General features: G+C 38.1%; 1 protein-coding gene across 5 annotated transcripts in view; it reads left to right on the top strand.

Moving 5' to 3' along the window:
• Positions 1 to 23,876, top strand: part of LOC149962220 (multidrug resistance-associated protein 1-like) — a 244,146-nt gene that overhangs the window by 59,169 nt on the left and 161,101 nt on the right. For all 5 annotated transcript variants that reach the window (XM_090179141.1, XM_090179128.1, XM_090179132.1 and 2 more), the window contains 3 exons: positions 12,986 to 13,132; positions 13,196 to 13,292; positions 14,534 to 14,721. In XM_090179141.1, the coding sequence (XP_090035267.1) occupies positions 12,986 to 13,132; positions 13,196 to 13,292; positions 14,534 to 14,721 (432 nt within the window). The remainder of the gene's footprint in view (positions 1 to 12,985; positions 13,133 to 13,195; positions 13,293 to 14,533; positions 14,722 to 23,876) is intronic.

The following is a 23,876-nucleotide window of genomic DNA, read 5'->3' as shown; positions in this document are numbered from 1 at the left end:
TCGTTAAAATCTGCCTCCCTACGTTTCGAATCGAAACGATGTTTATGTTTTGTTTGGGAGATGGCGTGACGGTCGGCTGCTATAGCTCTAGCGCGCTCGGCGTACACGATGTTTTCGAATCCAAACTGGCTTGCAATAGTAGCAGCGGGTAGGTTCAGAGCGGCATCAAGCATCAAGTCGGCTTCGTAACCGTGTAGTAGAAAGAACGGTGTGTAGCCTGTGGTGTCATGTATGGAGGTGTTATAGGCAAACACTAGGTGGGGAAGAAAACGATCCCAATCCCTGTGGTTGTCAGACACGTACTGCGATATCATATCAGGCAAGGTTTTATTAAATCGTTCGACTAGACCGTTGGTTCTAGGATGATAGGCTGTTGTGCGACGGTGTTCAACGCTGAAAAGTTTGGTTATTTCAGCCACAACTTTGTTTAAAAATTCAGTTCCCCGATCGCTGATGAGTTCTTTGGGGCTTCCGTACTGAAGTATCACCTTGTATAGCAGGAAGCGAGCAACTTCGTCCGCTGTTCCTCTTGGGATTGCAGCGGCCATTACCATTCTGGTACAGTAGTCGGTGCAGACAATGATATGTATATTTCCGTCGTTTGAGACGGGAAATGGTCCCAATTTGTCAATTCCCACCCTCTGGAAGGGTTTCCTTGTAGGCGGAATAGGCTGTAGTAGTCCCGCAGGCCTAAACGGGTACGTTTTACGTTTCTGGCAGGCCATACAGGATGAAACGTAGTTGGACACGTGAGACAGCATTTTAGGCCACCAGAATCTAGTACGAACTCGTTCCCAAGTTCTTCTAAGGCCGAGGTGGCCAGCCTGAACGTCATCGTGAAGGTAATAGAGAATGGAGGACCTCATGGTTTTCGGAGCGACTATGGCGTAATGGAATCCGGTCGAGGCCAGTATCCGTCGGCAAAGGAGGCCGTCGCGAAGCGTAAAACATTCGCTAGCACGGCGAAGCTTACGGGTAGGTTTGACCGAGTGATGGTCGTTCTCTAAATGCCGAATGATGGGTTCCATAAATGAGTCTTGTAACTGAAGTTGGTGGATGTCGTATTTGCCGAGGTCGTCATCGGATACTGGTAATGGAGTAGCGAGGAGCGAATCCTGAATCGCCGGGGCTGGCTCGTGTGGTGCCCTAGACAGAGCATCCGCATCAAGGTGTTTTCTCCCATCCTTATGTTTAATAATGGGATTGAACTCCTGGAGGGTCAACGACCATCTGGCCAGCCGGCCGTTTGGATTTTTGACAGTCGTTAACCAGCAGAGGCCGTGATGGTCAGTAACGATGGTGACGGGGTTCCCATAAATATAAGGCCTAAATTTCTGAACCCCAAAGACGATAGCTAGGCACTCCCTCTCGGTAGGGCTATAATTTCGTTCTGCCGCGTTTAAGAGACGGCTAGCGTAGGCGATAACGTGCTCTCGTCCTTCAACGCGCTGCTTCAGAATCGAACCTATTCCGTATGCGCTGGCGTCCGTGTGAATTTCGAAGGGTAGCTCCCATCTAGGGTGTTGGATAATGGGGCTTGATATTAAGGCGTCGCGGAGGAATTGGAAAGCTTCTTCCTCTCCTGCTTCCCACGTGAATGGTGCGTCCTTCTTCGTTAGGTTGATTAATGGCTTGGCTACCTGAGAAAATCCCTTCACAAAGCGCCGGTAGTACCCGGCAAGGCCGAGGAACTGCTGAATTGCACGTTTTGTTGTTGGACGTTGAAATTGCCTGACAGCTTCCAGGTTCCGCGGGTCTGGGGAAATTCCGACGCCGTTGATGATGTGGCCCAAGAATCTAATTTCCGTTTTGGCGAAGGAGCATTTGCTGGGTTTAACTTTCAAATTCGCACTACGCAGGCATGATAAGACCTGTTCGAGATGACCTAGATGGCTTGTAAAGTCTTTGGAAAATATGATGATATCATCGAGGTACGCAACGACCACCTTCCACATTAGAGCACCAAGGGTCCTATACATGAGCCGTTGAAAGGTACTCGGAGCGTTACAAAGCCCCATGCCAAGAACGTTGAACTCGTATTGGCCGTCCGGAGTGACGAAAGAGGTCTTTTCCCTGTCTTTTTCGGAAACTTCAACCTGGAAGTAGCCGGAGGCTAGGTCGAGAGTGGTAAAAAGGGTAGACCCGGCGAGGCGATCGAGTGCGTCGTCGATTCGTGGTAAGGGATGTACATCTTTTTTGGTAATCTGATTCAGACGCCTCCAATCCACGCAAAACCGCCAGGAGCCATCACGTTTTTTGACGAGGATTACCGGTGCGCCCCAAGGGCTGCAAGACTCTCGGATAATGTTAGCCCGATGTAGTTTCTCAACTTCATTTCGGAGTACCTCCCGTTCCTTAAGCGATTTCCGGTACGGATGACAACGTACTGGCGCGGCGTCCCCGGTATTTATTTGGTGGGTTATCAAAGAAGTACGTCCTAGATCATTCTCGTGTTTGGAGAAGACGGATGCGTGTTTTTGGAGAAGACGGCGGATGGACTGCGTTTCAGATTCAGACAGTTGCTCACCGATATCTAAGTGCTCCGGAAGGAGGGTGTCAACAGTGGGTTCCACTGGGTCCAGAAGTTGTAGTTCCAGGACATCATGAGCGGTGGCGATATGACAATTACGCGGTAGAACAATAGGGTGATGGGAGGGATTGGCAGCCCGAATGAACGCTCGGCCTTTCTGAAATCGAGCTAGTGTTTTGCACACTAGAAGGCCATGGCGCTCAAATGTTTCAGGTGCAGTTTGAATAAGTAGAGTATCGTAAGCCCTTGGTACGGAAACTTCGATTGGCATCTCTGAGAGAGGCGGGATGGTAACGTCGGAGAAGGATCGAACGTTGGTATAGTGATCGAAAAGACGGTCGGGCAAAGGAAAGGTGTCGTTGCCCAGGGAAACCGTGCGATTTCGGAAGCTAATCTCGACGTTGTTGCAAGAGCAGAATTCCAGTCCCAACAGCAGTTCGTGATGGAAGTTGTCGATGACAAGGGCGTCAATTTGAAAAGAAGATTCACCGATCCCCAGTGTGAGGCTAGTTGAACCGACTGGAGTAATGAGGCTGCCATCGGCTACTCGTAGCATTATTGAGCCGGCTGGGCGGATGAGAAGACCAGTAGATCGGCAAATTGTGAGGTTAATGATGTTTTTAGTACTTCCAGAGTCAAGAATAACGTTAATGGTGTTGTCATTTAAAAGTCCAGGGAGAGAGATAAGTTTATCGGGAGAACTGAGGAGGAAAGGTTCGTGGGTAGCAGACGGCAGGGTCCCTCCTAGTACCGCCGTCGGTCCCCGTTTCCCGGATGGGCGATAAACCGGCCGTTAGGATGAGGTGAGTTATTGCGTCCACGCCACGGTGATGGGCTCCGACCACGAAACGGGGACTGGGACCGTCGATCTCTAGACTGGGATCGGAAACGGTCTTGAGACCGAGCCCCGTTCTGGTCTCGACAATAGGAAGAGCGATGGTCGTCTCGTCCACAGATATTGCAGTGATGTGAAGGGCTAGACTCTCGGCGGCGCTTGAGATCGTTTACGTCTTTTTGCAGACCTTCGAGCAGACGACGAAGGGATTGGAGTTCGTCTTGTATCGGTGTCTGGTAGAGCAGAGGAGAGGTGTGTCGATCCTCAACCGTGGAAGATTTACTGGCTAGAGCGGTTGTCAAGAGCTCAAGAATCTTCTTATTGGCAGTGGTGTCCTCCGCGGGAGCGGGCTGAAGCGTCGCGAGTAGGTGTAATTTGTCAAGAAACTCGGCTGACGTGGACGGGCTCATTAGAACCATTTTCTCCCGTAGTTGCGGGTTCAACCCTTTGAGTAAGAAGTTGACTTTTTCGGCTTCCGGCATAGAATGATTGGCCAAAGAGCAAAGTGCCAAGACGTCGCGGTAATATTTGATAGGGTCTTCGTTGGTTTTTTGTTGGCGAGAGAGAAGGTCGTTAAAAATGGAGCGCGAAGAGCGCCCAAATTCAGATTTGATAGCTGCCTCCCAATCAGTCCATGAGTATTGGGAAGTTGTATTGCCCCGCAGCAACCGAGAATACCAATCGAGGGCTTTGCCCTGGAGTACCGTGGTAAAGAACGAGATCTTCTCCTCATCAGTGCGCCCCAAGGTACTCTGATTGAATAAGGCGAGCCAACCGGTTGCTTCCTGAGTATCGGGGTCATATTTGGGAAGGTGTTGGCGTAGGTTGACTGCGCCCATAAGTTGGGCCAGGAGCGCTGGCAATTCCGCAGCGTTGGCCATGTGGACGGTGTCTGCGTTCGCCGCAGAGGGACAGTCGGATAGCGGTAAATGAGAGTTACGCGAAATGGCGTGAGCGGGTAACAGCGGGCCGTATTCAGGTTGAAGACGGAGAATACGACGTGATTGCCGGTTGAAAAAAACGCTGGTAGGCGGACGTTCGAATGAATGGAAAGCCGGATCGACAGGATCGGCGAGTCCCGAAGCGTTGGAGTTGGGGAAATTGGAGGCCCAGTCGACGTGGTGGGCGAGGGCGTCCGTGAAAAGGTCGGTATCCGAGTAAATCTCAGTATCAGACGAAGTGCTCATGCGATGGAGGGATGGGAAAGACTCGGCGCACTCCACCAGTTGTTACGGTAGGATGAGACGACAACAAGTTATTCAATACGAAATATACTTTATTTATAAATATACAAAAATAGTGTAAACGCGAACTGGTAGACGGGCCGACCGACGAAGGGCCAGCCGAGGGAGTTCGATTCCCCGCCGTAGGAGGATTTTCACGAGAGGCTGCGCTTGTTCAGCGTTAGTCCTCTCGCTATTACCTAGACGTCTGGGGCGAGCTTTTGCAGCAGGCGGTCCAGTCGTCCCGTCAGAGAAGGCTCAGCCTATTCGGCTTATGTCTCTTCTCTTCGGCCTACACCGAGAAACCTCGCCCTGACTTCGGAGAGACCCGGCCTTTTATAGTGGCCGGTGACCTTCGGCCCCTTTGTTATAACGGACTACAAAGTGTACGTCTTATAGATGATGCTTGGTCGGTCCGTCTACCTATCCTTAGTTACGCGTGACAATATGGTGGTTTAAAGGTTCAGACGTTATGCTTCTCCGTTTCCGTATCGTAAATAGCTAACTCTTTAATTATCATTTCTCCATTCACACGGAAAAAGTTTGCCCCCGATAAAACATGTCCTTTTCATTTTTAGAAATAAACTTGTTTTTAAAAAAACTTAGAATATGCAATTAAGACTTCGCTCTGAAAACACTGAAGCTTCCATCAGTCCAGTAACTTTATCTTATGAAAATTTTTCATCAGGTCAATGGAACCCCCAAAAAAATTTTCTACGTTATTAGTACTTTGCACAGCTATTCTGACTTGAACCGGGTTTTTTAATGCTTGTTGAATTGAATGGATAAATTACTTCAGCTTTTATATAAAGGATATCGGTTGGATAGAAAAAAATCTTATTCAAAAGCTGAAGTATATTTTATTATATAACACCATCAATTAAAAACCACTTTGCCCAAGTCTGATAAGCTGAGTTTACTCGCTTCTTCAAATGTATTGAAATCCATATCGTTATAAATAATAAAACATAATTAATATAAAAAGTTCAGAAATGCTTATTTTATTTCGTTTAACAGCTTTCATTTTTAAAAATGTTATTGCTTGACTTAAATAAAGCGTGAAAAAACAATTGCTAAGACTAAATTTCTAACTCTAATAACTTGTAAATCAATTATACAATTATCTATTCATAAGTGTTAGAGACTTTATTACAGTGAAATAAAAACATGTAGAAATGTATATGAAATAAATTTAAGAAAACTCAAACATTTGACCGACATACCTTTTCTGGTTTAAATCAACAATTTTATTATTCTTTCTTTTCATTTTTTTGTACAACCATTTGTTTTTATATAGATAACCTGAGGACGGCTATAATATGAACATATACCAAAAAAATCGGGAATTAAACACAAACAACCTTAAGTTTACTATTTTTATATTCACACGTCCTCAATTATGCAAATTTTATATTAACATTTCTACTATACATATTTCATAATTAATTTTTACTTAAATAATTATTTTTTATATAAAATCGTACAATTCTATCAGAACTTAAACCGTAAGATTCAGGCATATAATTTCCAAAAACACAAACTACATTTGGAGTACTAATATTTATACTCACACAATTATATTTCGTACTAACAATTTCACCATCTTTTAAACTTTCAAATACTGCCAAGTGTTCGTCGCATATTTTTATGCTTCTCAAGGTGTTAAAGAAAAAGTGGTTCACACCAGAGCAAACTTTTTTCAATTGAAAAAGCATTTCACTCCCCGAAACTGTCACTTGCTGACAATGTACAAAGTCGGGCTTACGGGATTTCAAGTAATTTAACATCCACGATTTTCCTTCATTTCCATCTTTTCCTATTACAAATATTATTTTTCTGTCTGAGAGAATTAAATGTTCCAATAAACTTTTCTGCCATGGTCTAAGTTCTATATCTTTGTTTATTCGTTTAGGGGTTTTCATTTGTTCCACCCAAGCACTTGTCAAATTTCCAAAAAGATGCGATGGTAGTCCCGATCGAGCAACGGCTTCTGCGCGGACTCGTTGTTTATCAATTTCCGCTTCTACTTTACCCAAGTTTACTTTGTGAGGGCTTAGACTGCACCGTCTAATATGCCGACTCAGTTGTGATTTAAACGATTTATTGCATGTTGTACACGATGTACGTTTACATTTATGGGTTCTTAATCTATAGCCACGTATTCGTTTCTCGCAACTTGGACACTGAATATATTTGTTTCGACCCATTTGGATTATATTCGAAGAAGACAAACACATATGTTTTACTCGAACCGAGTCTATTCATAAACTGTTCTCGATTTTTGAGGGATCTCCGTATATAAAGTATAAAATGTGGGTTCTGAGGGTAGAAATAATATCAGCCCTATTTTGATTTTCTTCCAAGTTAAGTGTTTCAGATAACGTTTACTTATTCAGCACCTTCATTTGATATAACCCTGTATCTTCCAACAGTTCAGTTTTATGTTATGTATAATTCCCTTATTCATTACATCATTCCAAATTTAGCCCAATTCATTCACTGACGTTGGTCTTCTGAAATGGATATTCCAATAAAAACCTTTTCTTATATCTTCGCTTCTGTTTAATCGGAATGTTGTCAATATAAAAAACATCATATGCTTTATTTAAATATAAAGAATAAACACTGGTTGGGTTAAGGCTAGAGTGAAATGGAATAATTAAGTAAATAGACATAAATTTTAGATCGCCTTTCCTCCAAAATATCTAATAGCGCTAGTACATTCTCGATAAATATACAAGTTCTTGTGAATAAGAGACGTTTTTTATCAAATAATCATAGACAAAAAACTTTGCTCAACGAAAAACTAAATAACGATAAATAATGTACAATTAATTTATTAAATAACGAGAAAATGTCTTAAGGTAATAAAAAATAAAACAAGCGATTAATTAATCATTAAAAATATAATATTATCAATTTGATGATTGTTTCAGGATATCGATTATGATCAATGTTTGTACTAGAGTGATCATACCCAAAATGAGGTTAAATGAAATAATTAAGTAAACAAGCATAAATTTTAGATCGCCTTTCATCCAAAATATCTAATAGCTCTAGTACATTCTAGATAATTATACAAGTTCTTGGAAATAAGAGACTTTTTTCAAAGATAAGCAAATTTTAAAGCTTATTGTCATTGGTTTCATAATAAAAACCGCATTGTAACGTAATAATGGTTACATCTATCTGTAAACTTATCAAGATAAGAAATGGTATATCACTATATAACGATCATTGATAATAAATTTCTAATCGTAAAACGCTAAACAAGGTTATTTTTTTTTACTGTTTTGGTATTTATATTGTCAATACACACACTCAAATTTGCTATATTATATTTATGGTATGTACTTGAGACAATAATGGTATTTAAAATAGCTTAATATAGAAGTAAACACATTACGTAAAGCATATAAAGCATAATTATTTATATAGCTTATTAATTAACTATTAATAAGGTTATTTTTTTACTTTATAAAAATTAATTATGCAGAGAGTTCTTAGTTAAAGAAGATTCGAATTCGACTGTGGGGTGTGGTGGGGTGGGAAGTCGCGTTGATGGAAATATTGTATCCCTTTGTACCGTCAAAGAGAATAAAAAGTAAGTTTCTATTTTATTATATTTACCAAGGAGAATTATTATCCTCCTTGGTGGAACCACTCTACGGCCTCTCATTGGCTGAAGGTTCAAAACGAACTGGCGACAAGCTCGGCCGTAGGCGGCAGCATTCTAGATACATATGAGATTTCGATGGTCAAGAGGAAATAAAAAAGTACTGCCAACTTTTATTAGTGAAGTTGGCGTTGCGTGACGGAGACCGGCCGTTGAACATTTTATAGAAAAACCTATTGAAATACGCCAAAATAATATTATATCGCACAGCCATTTCCTCTTTAAAAATTCTAGAGCATCTACACACGATAAGATAGTTCTTGGAAATAAGAGACTTTTTTCAAAGATAAGCAAATTTTAAAGCTTATTGTCATTGGTTCCATAACAAAAACCGCATTGTAACGTAATAATGGTTACCTCTATCTGTAAACTTATCAAGATAAGAAATGGTATATCACTATATAACGATCATTGATAATAAATTTCTAATCGAAAAACGCTAAACAAGGTTATTTTTTTTTACTGTTTTGGTATTTATATTGTCAATACACACCCTCAAATTTGCTATATTATATTTATGGTATGTACTTGAGCCCAATAATGGTATTTAAAATAGCTTAATATAGAAGTAAACACATTACGTAAAGCATATAAAGCATAATTATTTATATATCTTATTAATTAACTATTAATAAGGTTATTTTTTTACTTTATAAAAATTAATTATGCAGAGAGTTCTTAGTTAAAGAAGATTCGAATGCGACTGTGGGGTGTGGTGGGGTGGGAAGTCGCTGTCCCTCGTATGTCAGACGATACTGCGGCTAGACACTACAAATACGTGAATTAGAACTTTTAATTAAATTATTTATACAAGTTGCAGAAGGTAGTTCGTTTCAACCCTTTAAAATGTCGAATTAATTACAATTATATAGATAAATTACGATTTAAACGGATTATATATCATATCGGATTAGTCGTAATCATGTAAACAAAAGTTCTAAATTAAATTTAAATAACTTGTCCTTATTAATTATATTCTAGGGTTCGCCAGCGATAAATAAATTATAGCAATAAATTTAAGGAGTTTAGGGATGGGTGGAACAAATTACGGCTCTTCGTTTTTCCAATTGCAATTCGGATGTACCCAAAAATGGACCCAAATGGACCAAATGTACCCTAAAAACGACCAAAGTCACCATTTTCGCCCCTATGTACCCCATTTCGGACCAAATGTACCCCAAACTGGACCTTTTAGCTTTATTGTAATGTTAAACGCCCATAGAGATCCCCCTAAAAAGAATAATAAACGGGCGGTCCAATTTTGGGTACATTAATTATTTCGGAGAGATAAAACTAATTCTGGCAAACTGCTGCGATTTATAGTGAATGGGAAAAAAAAGCCAATTTCTAGCGATTGGGAGCAATAATAAAACCTTATAATTTGTATACACTCTGCTCTTTTTTTCCAAAACACTTTTACCGATGACCACCCGCTATTTTACGGTACCCTTTTACAACCCTTAGGGGCCCGAAAGTGTTTGAAAGTGTTTGTCGGCGAAAACCCATTGAACTATTTATTACCAACTCGAAAGACAGGTGCCAGACATTCACTATGACGGAAACTATTTAATGGCTGTTTGCATAACATCGTGTCAGTCCACACCGCCTGCCGAATAGGGGCAGATAACCTATTGACCTAAAATGGGTTAACACCTGGGTTTTATGGGTTATAACATCGTAAATCATCTAACCTCGTAAATCAGCTAACCTTTTGACCTAAAATGGTGTGCCTCCAGATATTAACTATGACGGGCCCATTTAACGGCTGTTTGCATAACATCGTTGTCCACACCGCCATAGGGGCAGATAACCTATTGACCCAGGGTAACATCGTAAATCATCTAACCTATTGACCTAACCTATTGACCTGCCGAATATTGCCGCAAAATGGGGGCCCCTACAGGGGCCCGTTTCACCCTATTTAACGGTTTATAGCTGTTTGCATAACATCGTTGTCCATACCGGCATAGGGGCAGATAACCTATTAACCCACAATGGGGGGTTAGGTTTTATGAGGTGGTATAACATCGTAAATCATCTAACCTATTGACCTAACCTTTTGACCCGCCGAAAATGTACGCAAAATGGGGCCCCTATAGGGGCCCGTTTCACCCCCGTTTCCCCCGCCCGCAGGTGCCCCCTTATCGGTATGTCGCCTCCCTTATCTCTCACCGACACTGATTACACTTCATCGAAAATTAGTCCTTCAGCTTTATCGGAAGCGCTAATTACAAATTAACAGATTATTAAATTTCGGTTTTTATTAAAATAGCACGACATTTCGTTTTCCATTTAAATTATTACATCGAAGATATTCTAATGTAGCGTCTTCTCTGTTGATTAAAAATGATTGCGCCGCCCAGTTTTCGAACCCGAGCTCCCCTGCATAACAGACGAACGTTTTACCACAGAACCACCGATACATGTTACATTTCTTTGAAATTATAAACTCAGCTTAGCGGAAGAGTATATTAATGGTTTTTAAAGTCTACATTTTTTACGTATGTAATTTTAAAGTACAAATCTTGGTTTGGCGCAGTCAGTAGAGATAAGAGGGTTAAAAGGTAAAACCTGTGAGTGGTCCACTTTGTTAGTTTTTTGTACTAATTTACGGGTTTTCTTATCGACTTAAATATAGTTGTATTAATACACCGATTCGGTATTATCTTCTGCGCATGCGCAAAATACACGAGCGCCATCTATAGACTATAAAGTAAAGCTATAGGACGGGAATTTTCTTCTTGAAACGTTTTCTCTCATTTTTGCATGTTTTTCTCTGGAGTAAACGTCGACTTCAGAAAATTTAATTTGACCAAGGCTTAGTTATTGAAAGAAATTTAAGTTTAGTTTAAACCTATTCTCTATGCCGAGTACCAGTTTTACAGATTGTGTATTAGACACAAATAAATGGAGGACTTTAGGTTTCAATTATAAAAAGAATAAATCGTGGGTTAAATGATTAAACGGTTTCCCTCCTCGTTTTGCTGGAACTTGTGAAGATTCTTTTACCAAATTATTCGATGTAAACAGAAAAGCTAAAGGGCTTAGGTTCTTTGAAGAAGGCTATATTCAAAAACTCTAGTACAATGACCAGCCTCTTAAAGAGCGTAATATGGTTTGTGCAATTCGTCCAAATTGTTTTCCGTCAATGAAGAAGGGTAACTACAATATTGTAATCGGATTGTCCAAGCCAGAAGGGCAAGTGCTGCATAGCTACTGCGAATGTCCTGCGGGGTAAGACAATTGCAACATTTCTTAAATTTGTGAGACTAACTTTAATCAAAATTTATCATTACAACATTACAGGCAAATGCCATCATGCGGCTGCCACCTTCTATGCGTTAAGAGACTATACATGGGCTTAAAGGAGTTGCCTGAGGACGTAACTTGTACTGGGGGGCTCTGTAAATGGATAAACCCTGCAGCCCCCTTTTACAAATATTCAAAACAAGTTTCCTACTCCAAATAGTCAAAACAAGGTTCCTACTCCAAATAGTCAAAACAAGGTTCTTACTCCAAATAGTCAAAACAAGGTTCCTACTCCAAATAGTCAAAACAAGGTTCCTACTCCAAATAGTCAAAACAAGGTTCCTACTCCAAATAGTCAAAACAAGGTTCCTACTCCAAATAGTCAAAACAAGGTTCCTACTCCAAATAGTCAAAACAAGGTTCCTACTCCAAATAGTCAAAACAAGGTTCCTACTCCAAATAGTCAAAACAAGGTTCCTACTCCAAATAGTCAAAGCAACGTTCCTAGTACAAACAAGGCTCCTTCTACTCCAAAAAAACTTTCTGTTGACAGTTCTAGAGGTATATTGAATCCTTCAAAAGTTGTGAATAGCCCAAGAAAAGATCTAGTCATAATTGCTGGTGTCAATCATCATGCCGAATCGTTGAATTCATCCACTTTCAGGGAAAATGTTTACTTATATATAAGATAAAATTATCCTATACTTTCCGAGGCTGAGAGAGGAAATATTGAAGAAAAAACTCGAGAACAATTAAAACTAAAAAATCCTTTCTCTAAGAAAAATGAATCGATTAAAAAGTGCCTTGAAAATAAAAGCTTCTATTTAAAGAAGGATTATAATGTCATAAAACTTAAAGAAAGCTCAAACTGTTATTCTCAACAGTTTTGAATATGAACAAGCTTAGTTAGTGTGGTGAGACGACGCGAATAAACTAAATCCCCTCCGAGGAGATATGATATAACAGGTTTGGCCGACTTGTTTCATCTACGATTATATAACCTAATTACACGCTTTCAAGAACACTTTGACTCAAAATAAAAAAACTGAATTGAAGTTGCTGGTTGATACTTTTCAGTATGTCAAGATAAAATAATAACACAATATTTGAAAACATAAAACATAAACTTAATTGTTAATAAACTATGGATCCGTTTTATCAGAAATTAATTTTTTCATCAGTTTGAAATTTCGTAACCCCAACAATCAGTAACGCAACTTAATTCTGCGAGCTTTGTTAATTATTGGTAAAGTTAATGCTGGTAATTTCAGAAAAAATATTTGAAAACCACAGGCTTGTAAGAGAAAACACGGGATAGGCTTTTTTATTCTATATTTTAATTTTAATCGAGAGTTTAGGTTAAAAGTTCGTAAATAAATGTTAATTGGTGTACCTAAGTAACTTTGAATGAAAACGATTTTTTAATTGACAAAGTTATATTTTAGACTAACTGTAAGCAACATATTTTGCAGGGATCATTCCTTTCTTTCACGATGTTCGTTTTCTTGAATGACGAGAATGTCTTTTCACCTTCAATTGCATTTACAACTTTGCAAATATTGGGGGCAATAACTGCAAACTCTTTCCTTTTGCCAAGTTTTATAAATGAACTATCAATGGTTAACCTTTTTCTAGAGTACCTTTTTAATAGATTTCAAATATTGATTTGTTTTTCTTTTTAGTTAAGGGTTTCATTCAAACGGATTAACGGAATTCTAAACGGCAGTGAAATAAAATCATACGTCCTAACTGGCCATTCGAATCATAAAAAGAGCACTGGTAATGGAATTGTTATTTTTCTACTAATAATTTGTTTTTCTAGAGATTCTAGCATGGTTACTGAAAATAGTGGGATAATACGTAATGTTACAAACGTTATTACTACCTACAGCTGCCCAGTGGCAAAACCTTACCAACGCCAAAAACTAAAGTTTGAGATATGGGGTGTGTCTAAATTAGTAAATTTTATTGATTTAAGTAATGCAAGTCGTATATTTAAAAAAATATAATAATATTCGAAAAATCAAAGAGATTGCTTTATTGAAAATAATCTATAATTTGAAATCAGAAAGTGGTTAACAAGAAAAAAATTATAACGTTGTTATTTTTTACAAAAAGGAAAAAAACATTTTTTAACGGCGAAGCCAATCACTGTCAATAATAAAGATTTATTCTTTAAACACATACAAAATTCTAAGAGAAAAGCTATTAAACGGCATAAACGTTCTAATTATAATATATATTTATAGTTCAGGATATACAAAATGTTGAAATTTGCATATTATGCAAGTAAAAATTCTCGATTTCGTATTTCGTCAATTTGCTAAGCGTTAGATTTAATCAGATGGGTATGAAATTTATCATTTTCTAAATTTGTCATAATTAACTTCAAAAAGTTTTGGATGTTGATAATTAGAAGGGGGCCGGTAAGTGTATCAACACTTTCTTTTATTATGGGGGTTGTATATCGGTATAGGTCCTGGTTTGACTATGCGAGTGACTTTCCAACAACAGAGTAGGAAACCCCAAGTCCAAATTGTCGACCTCTTCATCCAGAACGAGGTCTGTCTCAGAATGCGATTCGGTAAAAGAAACTAAATTATAATATGATCCTTTACGAAAATATTTCCAAACCAAAAATAATACTCCGATAAAATTACCGTCTCAGTTTATCCCATAGAGATTTAATTTTTCACGGTTTAACCAAAAAAAGTAAAATTCCGAAATTGTATATGTTTGCATTTAAAGGAGCTGAATTGTAAAAGTTATCTTCTAACAAAATTTATTTCGGATTATTTAAAAGGAATTGGCTGTTAGCTCTTTTTTGAAATGGAACAATTTCCAAATCGTGAATATCAGTTAACCTGTTCGTTTAACCTTAATTCGAGGAAATAAAGTGAACTGCCTATTATTTAAAAGCGTTTTTTTAGTTCAAATTTGCCTTTTTTAAGGGTGCAACTGGGTATATGGGTTACATTTATTATGAATGTTTATGCGCTATTTACGGTTTTCTTTTGAAGCAATCGAATTTATTGACGGGTATTTCACTTGGGATTCTTCGCACGAGCCTGTTGTCCAAGGAATAAGTCTGGAATTTGAAAAAGGAATTTTGGCTGCTATAGTGGGAAAAGTCGGATCTGGGAAATCCTCTCTTTTGTCGTCTGTTCTTGGTGAAACGGAAAAATGCCGCGGAGAGATCAGAGTAAACGTAAGATAAAAAATTCGATTCTTATTTACTTCATGGTCATTCCCAGACAGAATGTTGCACAAAGTCAGCCCAATCTCATTAGATTTTATTCACCATTTTTTATTTGATGACGTGTCTTTCCTTTTTTTCTGCCTTTATCAACGGCCCAATTTGATCGCAATAAACGATTTTTCAGCTATAGACTAGCTGCTTGGATGTGATCCAAAGTGCTTTCATGTCAGTTAAACGGAATGGAATTTAAGAAAGCCTATAAGGGGGCATACACGGGATATCTTTAAAAAAATCTTTAACCTTTGGAACCATCACTACTTCTAATTTTGTTAAAATAACATGAACTCTTCTTCAGTTATTTAGTTTCTTCAATCGGCTTAAGAGTTCTGAATTGAAATTTTCCGCCGAGAATGTTAAAATGTATTAAAGCAAATATAAGCCAAAACGGTAACGGAAAAGCGTTGTTAAAATTAAGATTGGTGGGTAGTGTGAGGGTTTTGTTCATTTATGTGGTTTTGGTTTCGATTTATTCCATTCCTAATATAGTGAGCCTACCCAGGTAGCAAAATCACGTGTTTTTCACGAGTTTTGTAATAGTTTATTTCACGTGTAACATCCACGTGTGTCCACGATGGATCATGTCCGCCTAAATCACGTGTGTACGCAATTATTATCCACGTGCGTTACACGAGTTTTGTAATAATTTATTTCACGTGTTACATCCACGTGTGTCAACGATGGATCATGTCCGCCTAAATCACGTGTGTACGCATTTATTATCCACGTGCGTTACACGAGTTTTGAAATGATTTATTTCACGTGTTACATCCACGTGTGTCAACGATGGATCATGTCCGCCTAAATCACGTGTGTACGCAATTATTATCCACGTGCGTTACACGAGTTTTGTAATAATTTATTTCACGTGTTACATCCACGTGTGTCAACGATGGATCATGTCCGCCTAAATCACGTGTGTACGCATTTATTATCCACGTGCGTTACACGAGTTTTGAAATGATTTATTTCACGTGTTACATCCACGTGTGTCAACGATGGATCATGTCCGCTTAAATCACGTGTGTACGCATTTATTATCCACGTGCGTTACACGAGTTTTGTAATAATTTATTTCACGTGTTACATCCACGTGTGTCAACGATGGATCATGTCCGCCTAAATCACGTGTGTACGCATTTATTATCCACGTGAGTTAAATGAGTAAAAACACTTATTCAACACCTTTCAAATACTGACTTTACACTATCTTAACACCTTTTAACCACCAATGTTACACTTGTTAACACTAGAATAACACCATTCGAACACCAACCATACACTTAAATAACACCACCCAAACACTTATTATACACTTCCTCAACACCCCACTTACACTTCCTCAACGCCCCACTTACACTTCCTCAACACCCTACTTTCACTTTATCAACACCCTACTTACACTTCCTCACACCCTACTTACACTTCCTCAACACCATACATCACGAGTAAAAATACCTATTCAACACCTTTCAAATACTGACTTTACACTATCTTAACACCTTTTAACCACCAATGTTACACTTGTTAACACTAGAATAACACCCTTCGAACACCAACCTTACACTTAATTAACACCACCCAAATACTTATTATACACTTCCTCACCAACCCACTTTCACTTCCTCAACACCCTACTTTCACTTCCTCAACACCCTACTTACACTTCCTCAACACCAATCAAACACTTGTCTAATAGTTGGTGACAAATATTTGGCGGTGATAATTTGACATCGAGAATAAACGATAAAATTAGGCCTTATTAATATTTTTCTACTGTTTAAGAAACAAGTTCAAACAACCAAATTCATAACGAAAAATCGTATATTAAAAAATTTATTGTAGTGGGATAGTGGTACAATTATTAACGAATCAGTTTTCCTTTGAATAAAAATTAGCCAAATAAACTTTATAGGTGATTTTGTCAAATGAAATTAAAAATTTTAACAAGATGATTACTTTTCGCAATCCTCATTGTTCATGTTGTTTTCCTTGTTGTTTTCTACTTGTTGTTCAGCGTTTAAGGTTTGGTTTTGTTTTTTACCTTTGCCCTTGCTCGAGCTTTTAATTCTTTAATGATCTCTTCTATATCCGTTTCCTGAGCTTTTATATAGGAAATTGTTTACTCGTACAGCACCTTTAAAATATAAACATTTTGGTCAATTATAATGATTTAATTAATGTAAGCAAATATAAAAATAAATTAAAGAAGTATTCTTACTAATTACTAAATCTTTGGTCAATAAAATGTTAAATGACATCACGCATTAGATTTTCCCATTAAAAGTATTAAATACTGAAATTAACTCTTAATTTCAATTTCTAATCAACAAAATTATAACTGCTCTCTAGACTACACCACCATAACAGACTTTGCTACCATCAACAAAGCTTTTTAGGGTTTTCATGCAAGAGATTATCCCATTAAAAGTATTAAATACTGAAATTAACTCTTAATTTCAATTTCTAATCAACAAAAATATAACTGCTCTCTAGACTACACCACCATAACAGACTTTGCTACCATCAACAAAGCTTTTTAGGGTTTTCATGCAAGAGATTATCCCATTAAAAGTATTAAATACTGAAATTAACTCTTAATTTCAATTTCTAATCAACAAAAATATAACTGCTCTCTAGACTACACCACCATAACAGACTTTGCTACCATCAACAAAGCTTTTTAGGGTTTTCATGCAAGAGATTATCCCATTAAAAGTATTAAACACTGAAATTAACTCTTAATTTATATTTAAAAGCAACAAAAATATAACTGCTCTCTAGACTACACCACCATAACAGACTTTGCTACCATCAACAAACCTTTTTAGGGTTTTCATGCAAGAGATTATCCCATTAAAAGTATTAAATACTGAAATTAACTCTTAATTTCAATTTCTAATCAACAAAATTATAACTGCTCTCTAGACTACACCACCATAACAGACTTTGCTACCATCAACAAACCTTTTTAGGGTTTTCATGCAAGAGATTATCCCATTAAAAGCATTAAATACTGAAATTAACTCTTAATTTCAATTTCTAATCAACAAAATTATAACTGCTCTCTAGACTACACCACCATAACAGACTTTGCTACCATCAACAAACCTTTTTAGGGTTTTCATGCAAGAGATTATCCCATTAAAAGCATTAAATACTGAAATTAACTCTTAATTTCAATTTCTAATCAACAAAATTATAACTGCTCTCTAGACTACACCACCATAACAGACTTTGCTACCATCAACAAACCTTTTTAGGGTTTTCATGCAAGAGATTATCCCATTAAAAGTATTAAACACTGAAATTAACTCTTAATTTCTATTTAAAAGCAACAAAAATATAACCACTCTCTAGACTACACCACCATAACTGACTTTTTCGCCATCAACAAACCATAAAAAGGTTTTTAAATATACATAAGTAATAAAAAAGTTGAAATTTTGCTTTAGTAATTAATCCAACCAATCAATGACTTATTTCAATTATTAAAAAGCATGAAAATTTATTTACCTTAGTGCCTTGAAATATGTCCTTTATGTATTATTTAGTGAATGTTACCATGCGGTCGGCAGACCTGGGCAAAACTCCGAGTGATATTTCGCGAGTGCTGCCGTCCTTCAATTTTTTTACTCCACTCTTTGAAAATTCACTCCACTCCTAAGAGTGAATTTTCCGCTTTATCGTCACTCCCCGAATTAGAGCTGGCGTAAGAGAGTGAGAATGAAAGAAATAAAATATTTTCACTCTCACTCTAGAGTGAAAGAAGTAAAATATTTTCACTCTCACTCTAGAGTGAGAGAGATAAAATTCACTATTATCGTAAAGCACTCTCCTCCTAGAGTGAATTTTTTTGAGGTCACTCTTTCCACTCCAAAATTCAGTGGGAAATTTGAATTTGATATTTTTATTTCCAATTATTTTTAAACATTTATTAGTTTTCTAATGCTCCCAAAGGCTCAGTTGTTGACCCACTGCCGTTTGTATTTAACAATATTTAATAATATTTATTATTGGCCTTCAAATTTGATATTATAGGGTGTTTTTATGTGTTCGAAAAAGTGATTTTGTTCTAAAAACTAAGTTTTCTAGAAAGTTGAAATTTGTACTATACATTATACGTGCCGGGGGACACTTTCTACCAAAATTGCATTTAAATCGAAAAATATTTTCACGTTTTTTGAAAATTTTAATTTTAAACGCTAGGTGCTATAAGAAAATTGTCAAAGAGAAAATTGTCAAAGAGAAAATTGTAGAGCGTCACCGAAAATGTACAAATAGCGTTGGCGCGAAAAAATAGACGTCCTTTTCACTGACAAAATACGACTTGAAAAAGTGACAAGTTGGCAGGGCCGGCTCAAGAAATTTTAAACACCCGGGCAAGGGGGATTTTGGGCGCCTCTTTTATTTTGAGACTAAATTAAACTACCCCCCCCCCCCCCCGGTAAAATAGCTTTACGTCTGATAAACCGACGGCCATTATTTTAGTAAACAAACCGGTTTGAACAACCAAGGCTTGGGAGCTAAAATATAGTGTCAAGTTCTGCTAATGTAATTATTTTGCCAATTAATTAAGTTCTCGGAGACTCACGTTCTGAAATAAATTTGCATTGTCAAATAAAAGAAGCAGGTTTATTGGAAAAAATAGTTGAAATTCAGGTTGATCTTTTCTGGCGCATCTATAAGGTTGGAGTCTTTGCAGATTCTTTTGAGCCTAGGCCTAACTCTTCTAGGCTTGGTATGGGATTTAATAACGCTGGTGGAATATCCCACTTCGACTACTTATTTCATTTTCGGAAAGTGATCTCTGAACCGAACCGTATTGGTCATTTTCCTTTTATTTTTCTAAACTACTCAGTATTTAACTTCATCCGCACAAACCGAGCGAGTTTATAAATTTCAATAAAGCTACATTGGGCTGACTAAAATTCCGACGCAAAAAATTCCTTCTCAATTTAGAGGTTTTCCATTGGCTTAAATAAATATGTTAGTAGCCAATAGTGTGATTCCCAAAATTACTAGGATGAATAAAAAGGTTAAAATCTAACGTAGTCCACCTTTTTACTGGTTCGTGGTGAAACAAACCGTTAGTGAAGATTTTTGAATGGAATAAAGGTACAGTGGCATACTACTGAGCAATTATGTTACATATGCTTAAAGGTACGTCTCTAAAATATTCATATAAAGACAGGATATAAGCCAAATTCTCTTAAACCAAAGAATAACAAACTTTGTTAGTCCTGATGAACTAGCTCTATAGTCTGTATGAAACGTTTGGCCGGTTTTGGGCCTATTTGATAGAACGCTTTATTGCTTTAACAACTTAATTAAAACAGTATTTGGCGGGATTTTTTAAGGCCTACACTTAAGAACTTTTTTTAAGCTGTCGCTTTCTTTTCTGCTTCAACGGCTTCTCTTAATTTCCTTTTTTTATAATCTTAATTCAATTCAACGTGTCTCTAATTAATATCTATCTAACTAAAACTATTTAACTGAAACTAATAAATGGCTTTCTGCGCGTGCGCTTAAAATAGAAGTGACTAACGCCAACCACGGACACACGACAGATTAAGGGGGAAGAATACAGTAAAAGCCTCTTTTTCGTTCAACGTTTAACAATTACATAATTGAATTATATTTTTATTATTAGGCTGAACCTTCCTCTAGTGCTTAAAATAATTTTGATAATTCTGTTCCTGTTTCTCGGCCTTTTGGAGTCGCACCGGGATCTCCGGTGCCAGCTGTGCCCGTTTTATGTGGACCGCTGTGTTCCCGTCGTTCCCCTTTAGGAGCTCTCTCCAAAGGGTATGACTCTTTACCTACGTAGGTAGGGTGTCGGCTGGAGTTGCTATAGCATCCACTCTTAATCCCACGGCTGTGTGCGAAGTGAGGATTGGTCCACCCATTGCTGCACCTTCTGCTGGGTTGAGTGGTTTGCGTCAAAGGTGCAACCATCAGTAGTAGGGTACTACTACCCGAGGGGCTAACCACTTCCCGTAATCGGTGTTCACCCTAACTGTAATCTTCGGTAATCTTTTGAACTCATTTGTAATCCCGTAATCATTTGTAATTTTCGTACTCATCTCTAATCACGCGTATTCATTGGAATTACCCCGTACTTAATTAATCATCTGTAACAATTTTAAAGATTTGGGTTGCCTGTTTACTCATCGTAATCATTATGTTCTCATCCTAATCATTCTGTACTCATCGTAATCGGTCTGTACTCATCGTAATCATGTGTACTCATCTGTACTCATTATTGATTACGTAATTGGTGTACAGGCAAATTCTTACTGGCTAGCCCCTCGCTGGATTTGTCACCTGTCCGGGCTTGGGGACGCTGGCGTAGGGCACTATGATGATAGGCTTCCGGTGGTATGGCCCCTGTTGCTAGGTACACCGGGCTAAAAATTCTGACACCCTTCTATTCTTGTACTATCGCCCAACCACTTTTTCTTCTTCATATTATATACCCTGGTTTATAATGAAAATACCAGGAAAATGCTTTATCCGTCAAAACTATGCACCGTAATTTTATGGTTTATTTACTATTGTAAAAAAATAGTCGCAAAAAACGTTCATCGACGATGTTGGACATTTTGGTTGGTAAAACAGTTTGTATTTCCAATTAGCTAAAGATTTTTCAAATTGTTATGCTTTCATTAAAATTTTTATAAACAAATCCGATTCTTGGTAAACCAAAAAGGCTCACAACTCAATTTCGGCGCCCCTCTCAAACCGGCGCCCCGGGCAGTTGCCCGGGTTGCCCGGCCCTTGAGCCGCCCCTGCAAGTTGGGCAAGCTAAAATAACTTTTTTTGAATTCCATTGGGAGAGTAGTGTAACTTTATGAAAGTCAGAAATTTGTTAATCTGGTGTTTAATGCAATTTGGCTTGCAGTAACGCTCGCATTTGGGAAATTTTACATAGGCATAAGTACTATCCTTGCAGAGCAACGCTTCACCACGGTTTACGAGATGGAGACGCTCAACAACGGCTGGAGTTTTGCAACTGGCTGCCAAATTCCGTGCACGACGACCCACAATTCCTCCGCATCATGCTATTCTCGTATGAATCCTCGTTTGCAAGAGACGGCCCTTACAATCACCAAAATAATAATGTTTGGGAAGACACAAATCCACACTGGGGATATGAACACCGTCACCAATTTCAATTTGGGCGTTCGAATGTTTGGATTGGTCTTGTTGGAAACCGGTTAATTGGTCCAGTATTCTTACCGCAAAATCTAAATAGCCAGAGTTATTTAGATTTCTTGAGAAATGAGCTAGAACAACAACTTGACGAACTGCCGTTGGCGCAACGACCAAAACTGTGGTTTCAGCAAGACGGTGCCCCGCCTCATTACCACAGAGCCGTGAGAGATTACCTAAACAATGAATTTCCACAACGATGGATAGGGAGAAATGGTCCCGTACACTGGCCAGCAAGGTCGCCCGATCTGACTCCGTTGGATTTCTTTTTTGGGGCTTCGTCAAGGACAAGGTGTACGCCACTCAGTTTGAGACCCTTGAAGAGCTACGTCAACGAATTGTAAGCGCTTGCCTGGAAGTAACCCCGGAAATGATTCAAGCCGCCTTCGACCATATAGTGCCAACTCATATTAATTTAAAATTTTGTTCTTTGGCTTACACGTTATGATAGATTTTTAGGTCCGGAATCAGAATATATATACATATAAGCACTTTCAATTAGTATTTAGTTTTATATTTTAATGTAAAATAATGGTATTTCAATAGCCGCGCAAAACTTTACAGATTGTTGACGTCATGAGTTTGGTCGATTTCGGCGCGCTCGAGCGGCGGGGAATTTCCAGTAGTCTTTTTCTACTATCGCGTAGAGGTTTGTAAACGCGTTTTTTGACTTTCTTCTCGCGGACCACGCGGTTCGAGATTCTCGAATCACGACTTCACGAGCCGGCTACGTATAAAAATATTATTTTCAAAGTAGAAATTGAAGTAAAAGTCGATAACAAGGTATTGTTTATAAATTATATCATTATTTCTTATACGTAGTCATTATAACAATATTTATATTCTACGGAAAGATGCGACCGAAAGCAGCGAAGACCGTGGGCGCCACAGTGTATTGTGCAGTTCCTTCCTGCAGTAATAATAACAACAAAAGTGGCTTATCTTTCCATTACTTTCCATCGAATGAGGGTCTTAAAGCGTGCGAAAGCGGGAAACTCGGATCAAAAGAAAGCGATGGGAGTTAAATTTCCTCCTGTAATCCCCTAAAAATTCTATTTCCAGCTTGCTCTAGTGGCAGCCAATAAACATCAACTTATCTATAACGTAGACAGTATGTGATAAATAAAAGTTACGCTATCTTTCTATTTTAAAATTTGAAATTAATCGTGAATATTTATATTTATACCAAATGTTTTATAGCTATATTTTCTTTACTATATTTTTAAATAATTGATGAAAAAACTTCATATACGTAGAAAATTCTGACACTATCTCTTTAAGTAAACGAATAGGAGCTACTGTATGTATATAAGAGTTTTGAATTTAATCAATACGAAATATTAAATACTGAATATTTTTATTTAATAATAACACTGTTACAAGCATTTTCTTTCACTTGCAGAGAACGGTACTCTTTGTATGTCAGTAACTTGCATACTCTTCCTAAAGTTACGCTACTTCTGCGGTAGCGGACTATGGCTCCAGCCACGGAAAACATTCGTTCGACATCCGCCGTGCAAGCTGGAAATGAAAGAATTCTATTTGCCAATGCAGCTAGATGAGGGTTGTCCTTCTGGTATTTCGCCCAGTACTCTAGAGGTTCCATGTTTAACCTTTCTTCCCGCAAATACCGGTCGAGTTCATCATTGGCTTTTGAGCTGGCTGGAAGCTGATGACCCGAGTCTTCCTCCTCCCCTAATTCATCTACGATGGCCATACCATATAGGTTTTCCGCGGGGTCCCGTTCCGTCTGTCGGGTTACAGGAGGCTCGCTTCCATCAATCTCGACAACAACAGAAAGGTACTTTCGTAGGGTCGCGATGGCCTTCCTCTTTTGGCGATTTGGAACTCACGGAAATCTAAAATATAACAATAAAAATTTAAGGCGCGCA

The sequence above is a fragment of the Leiobunum rupestre genome, chromosome 1 (genome assembly GCF_980474605.1).
Source record: "Leiobunum rupestre chromosome 1, qqLeiRupe1.1.hap1, whole genome shotgun sequence".
Taxonomy (NCBI): domain Eukaryota; kingdom Metazoa; phylum Arthropoda; class Arachnida; order Opiliones; family Sclerosomatidae; genus Leiobunum; species Leiobunum rupestre.
This window is presented reverse-complemented; position numbering and strand designations above follow the sequence as displayed.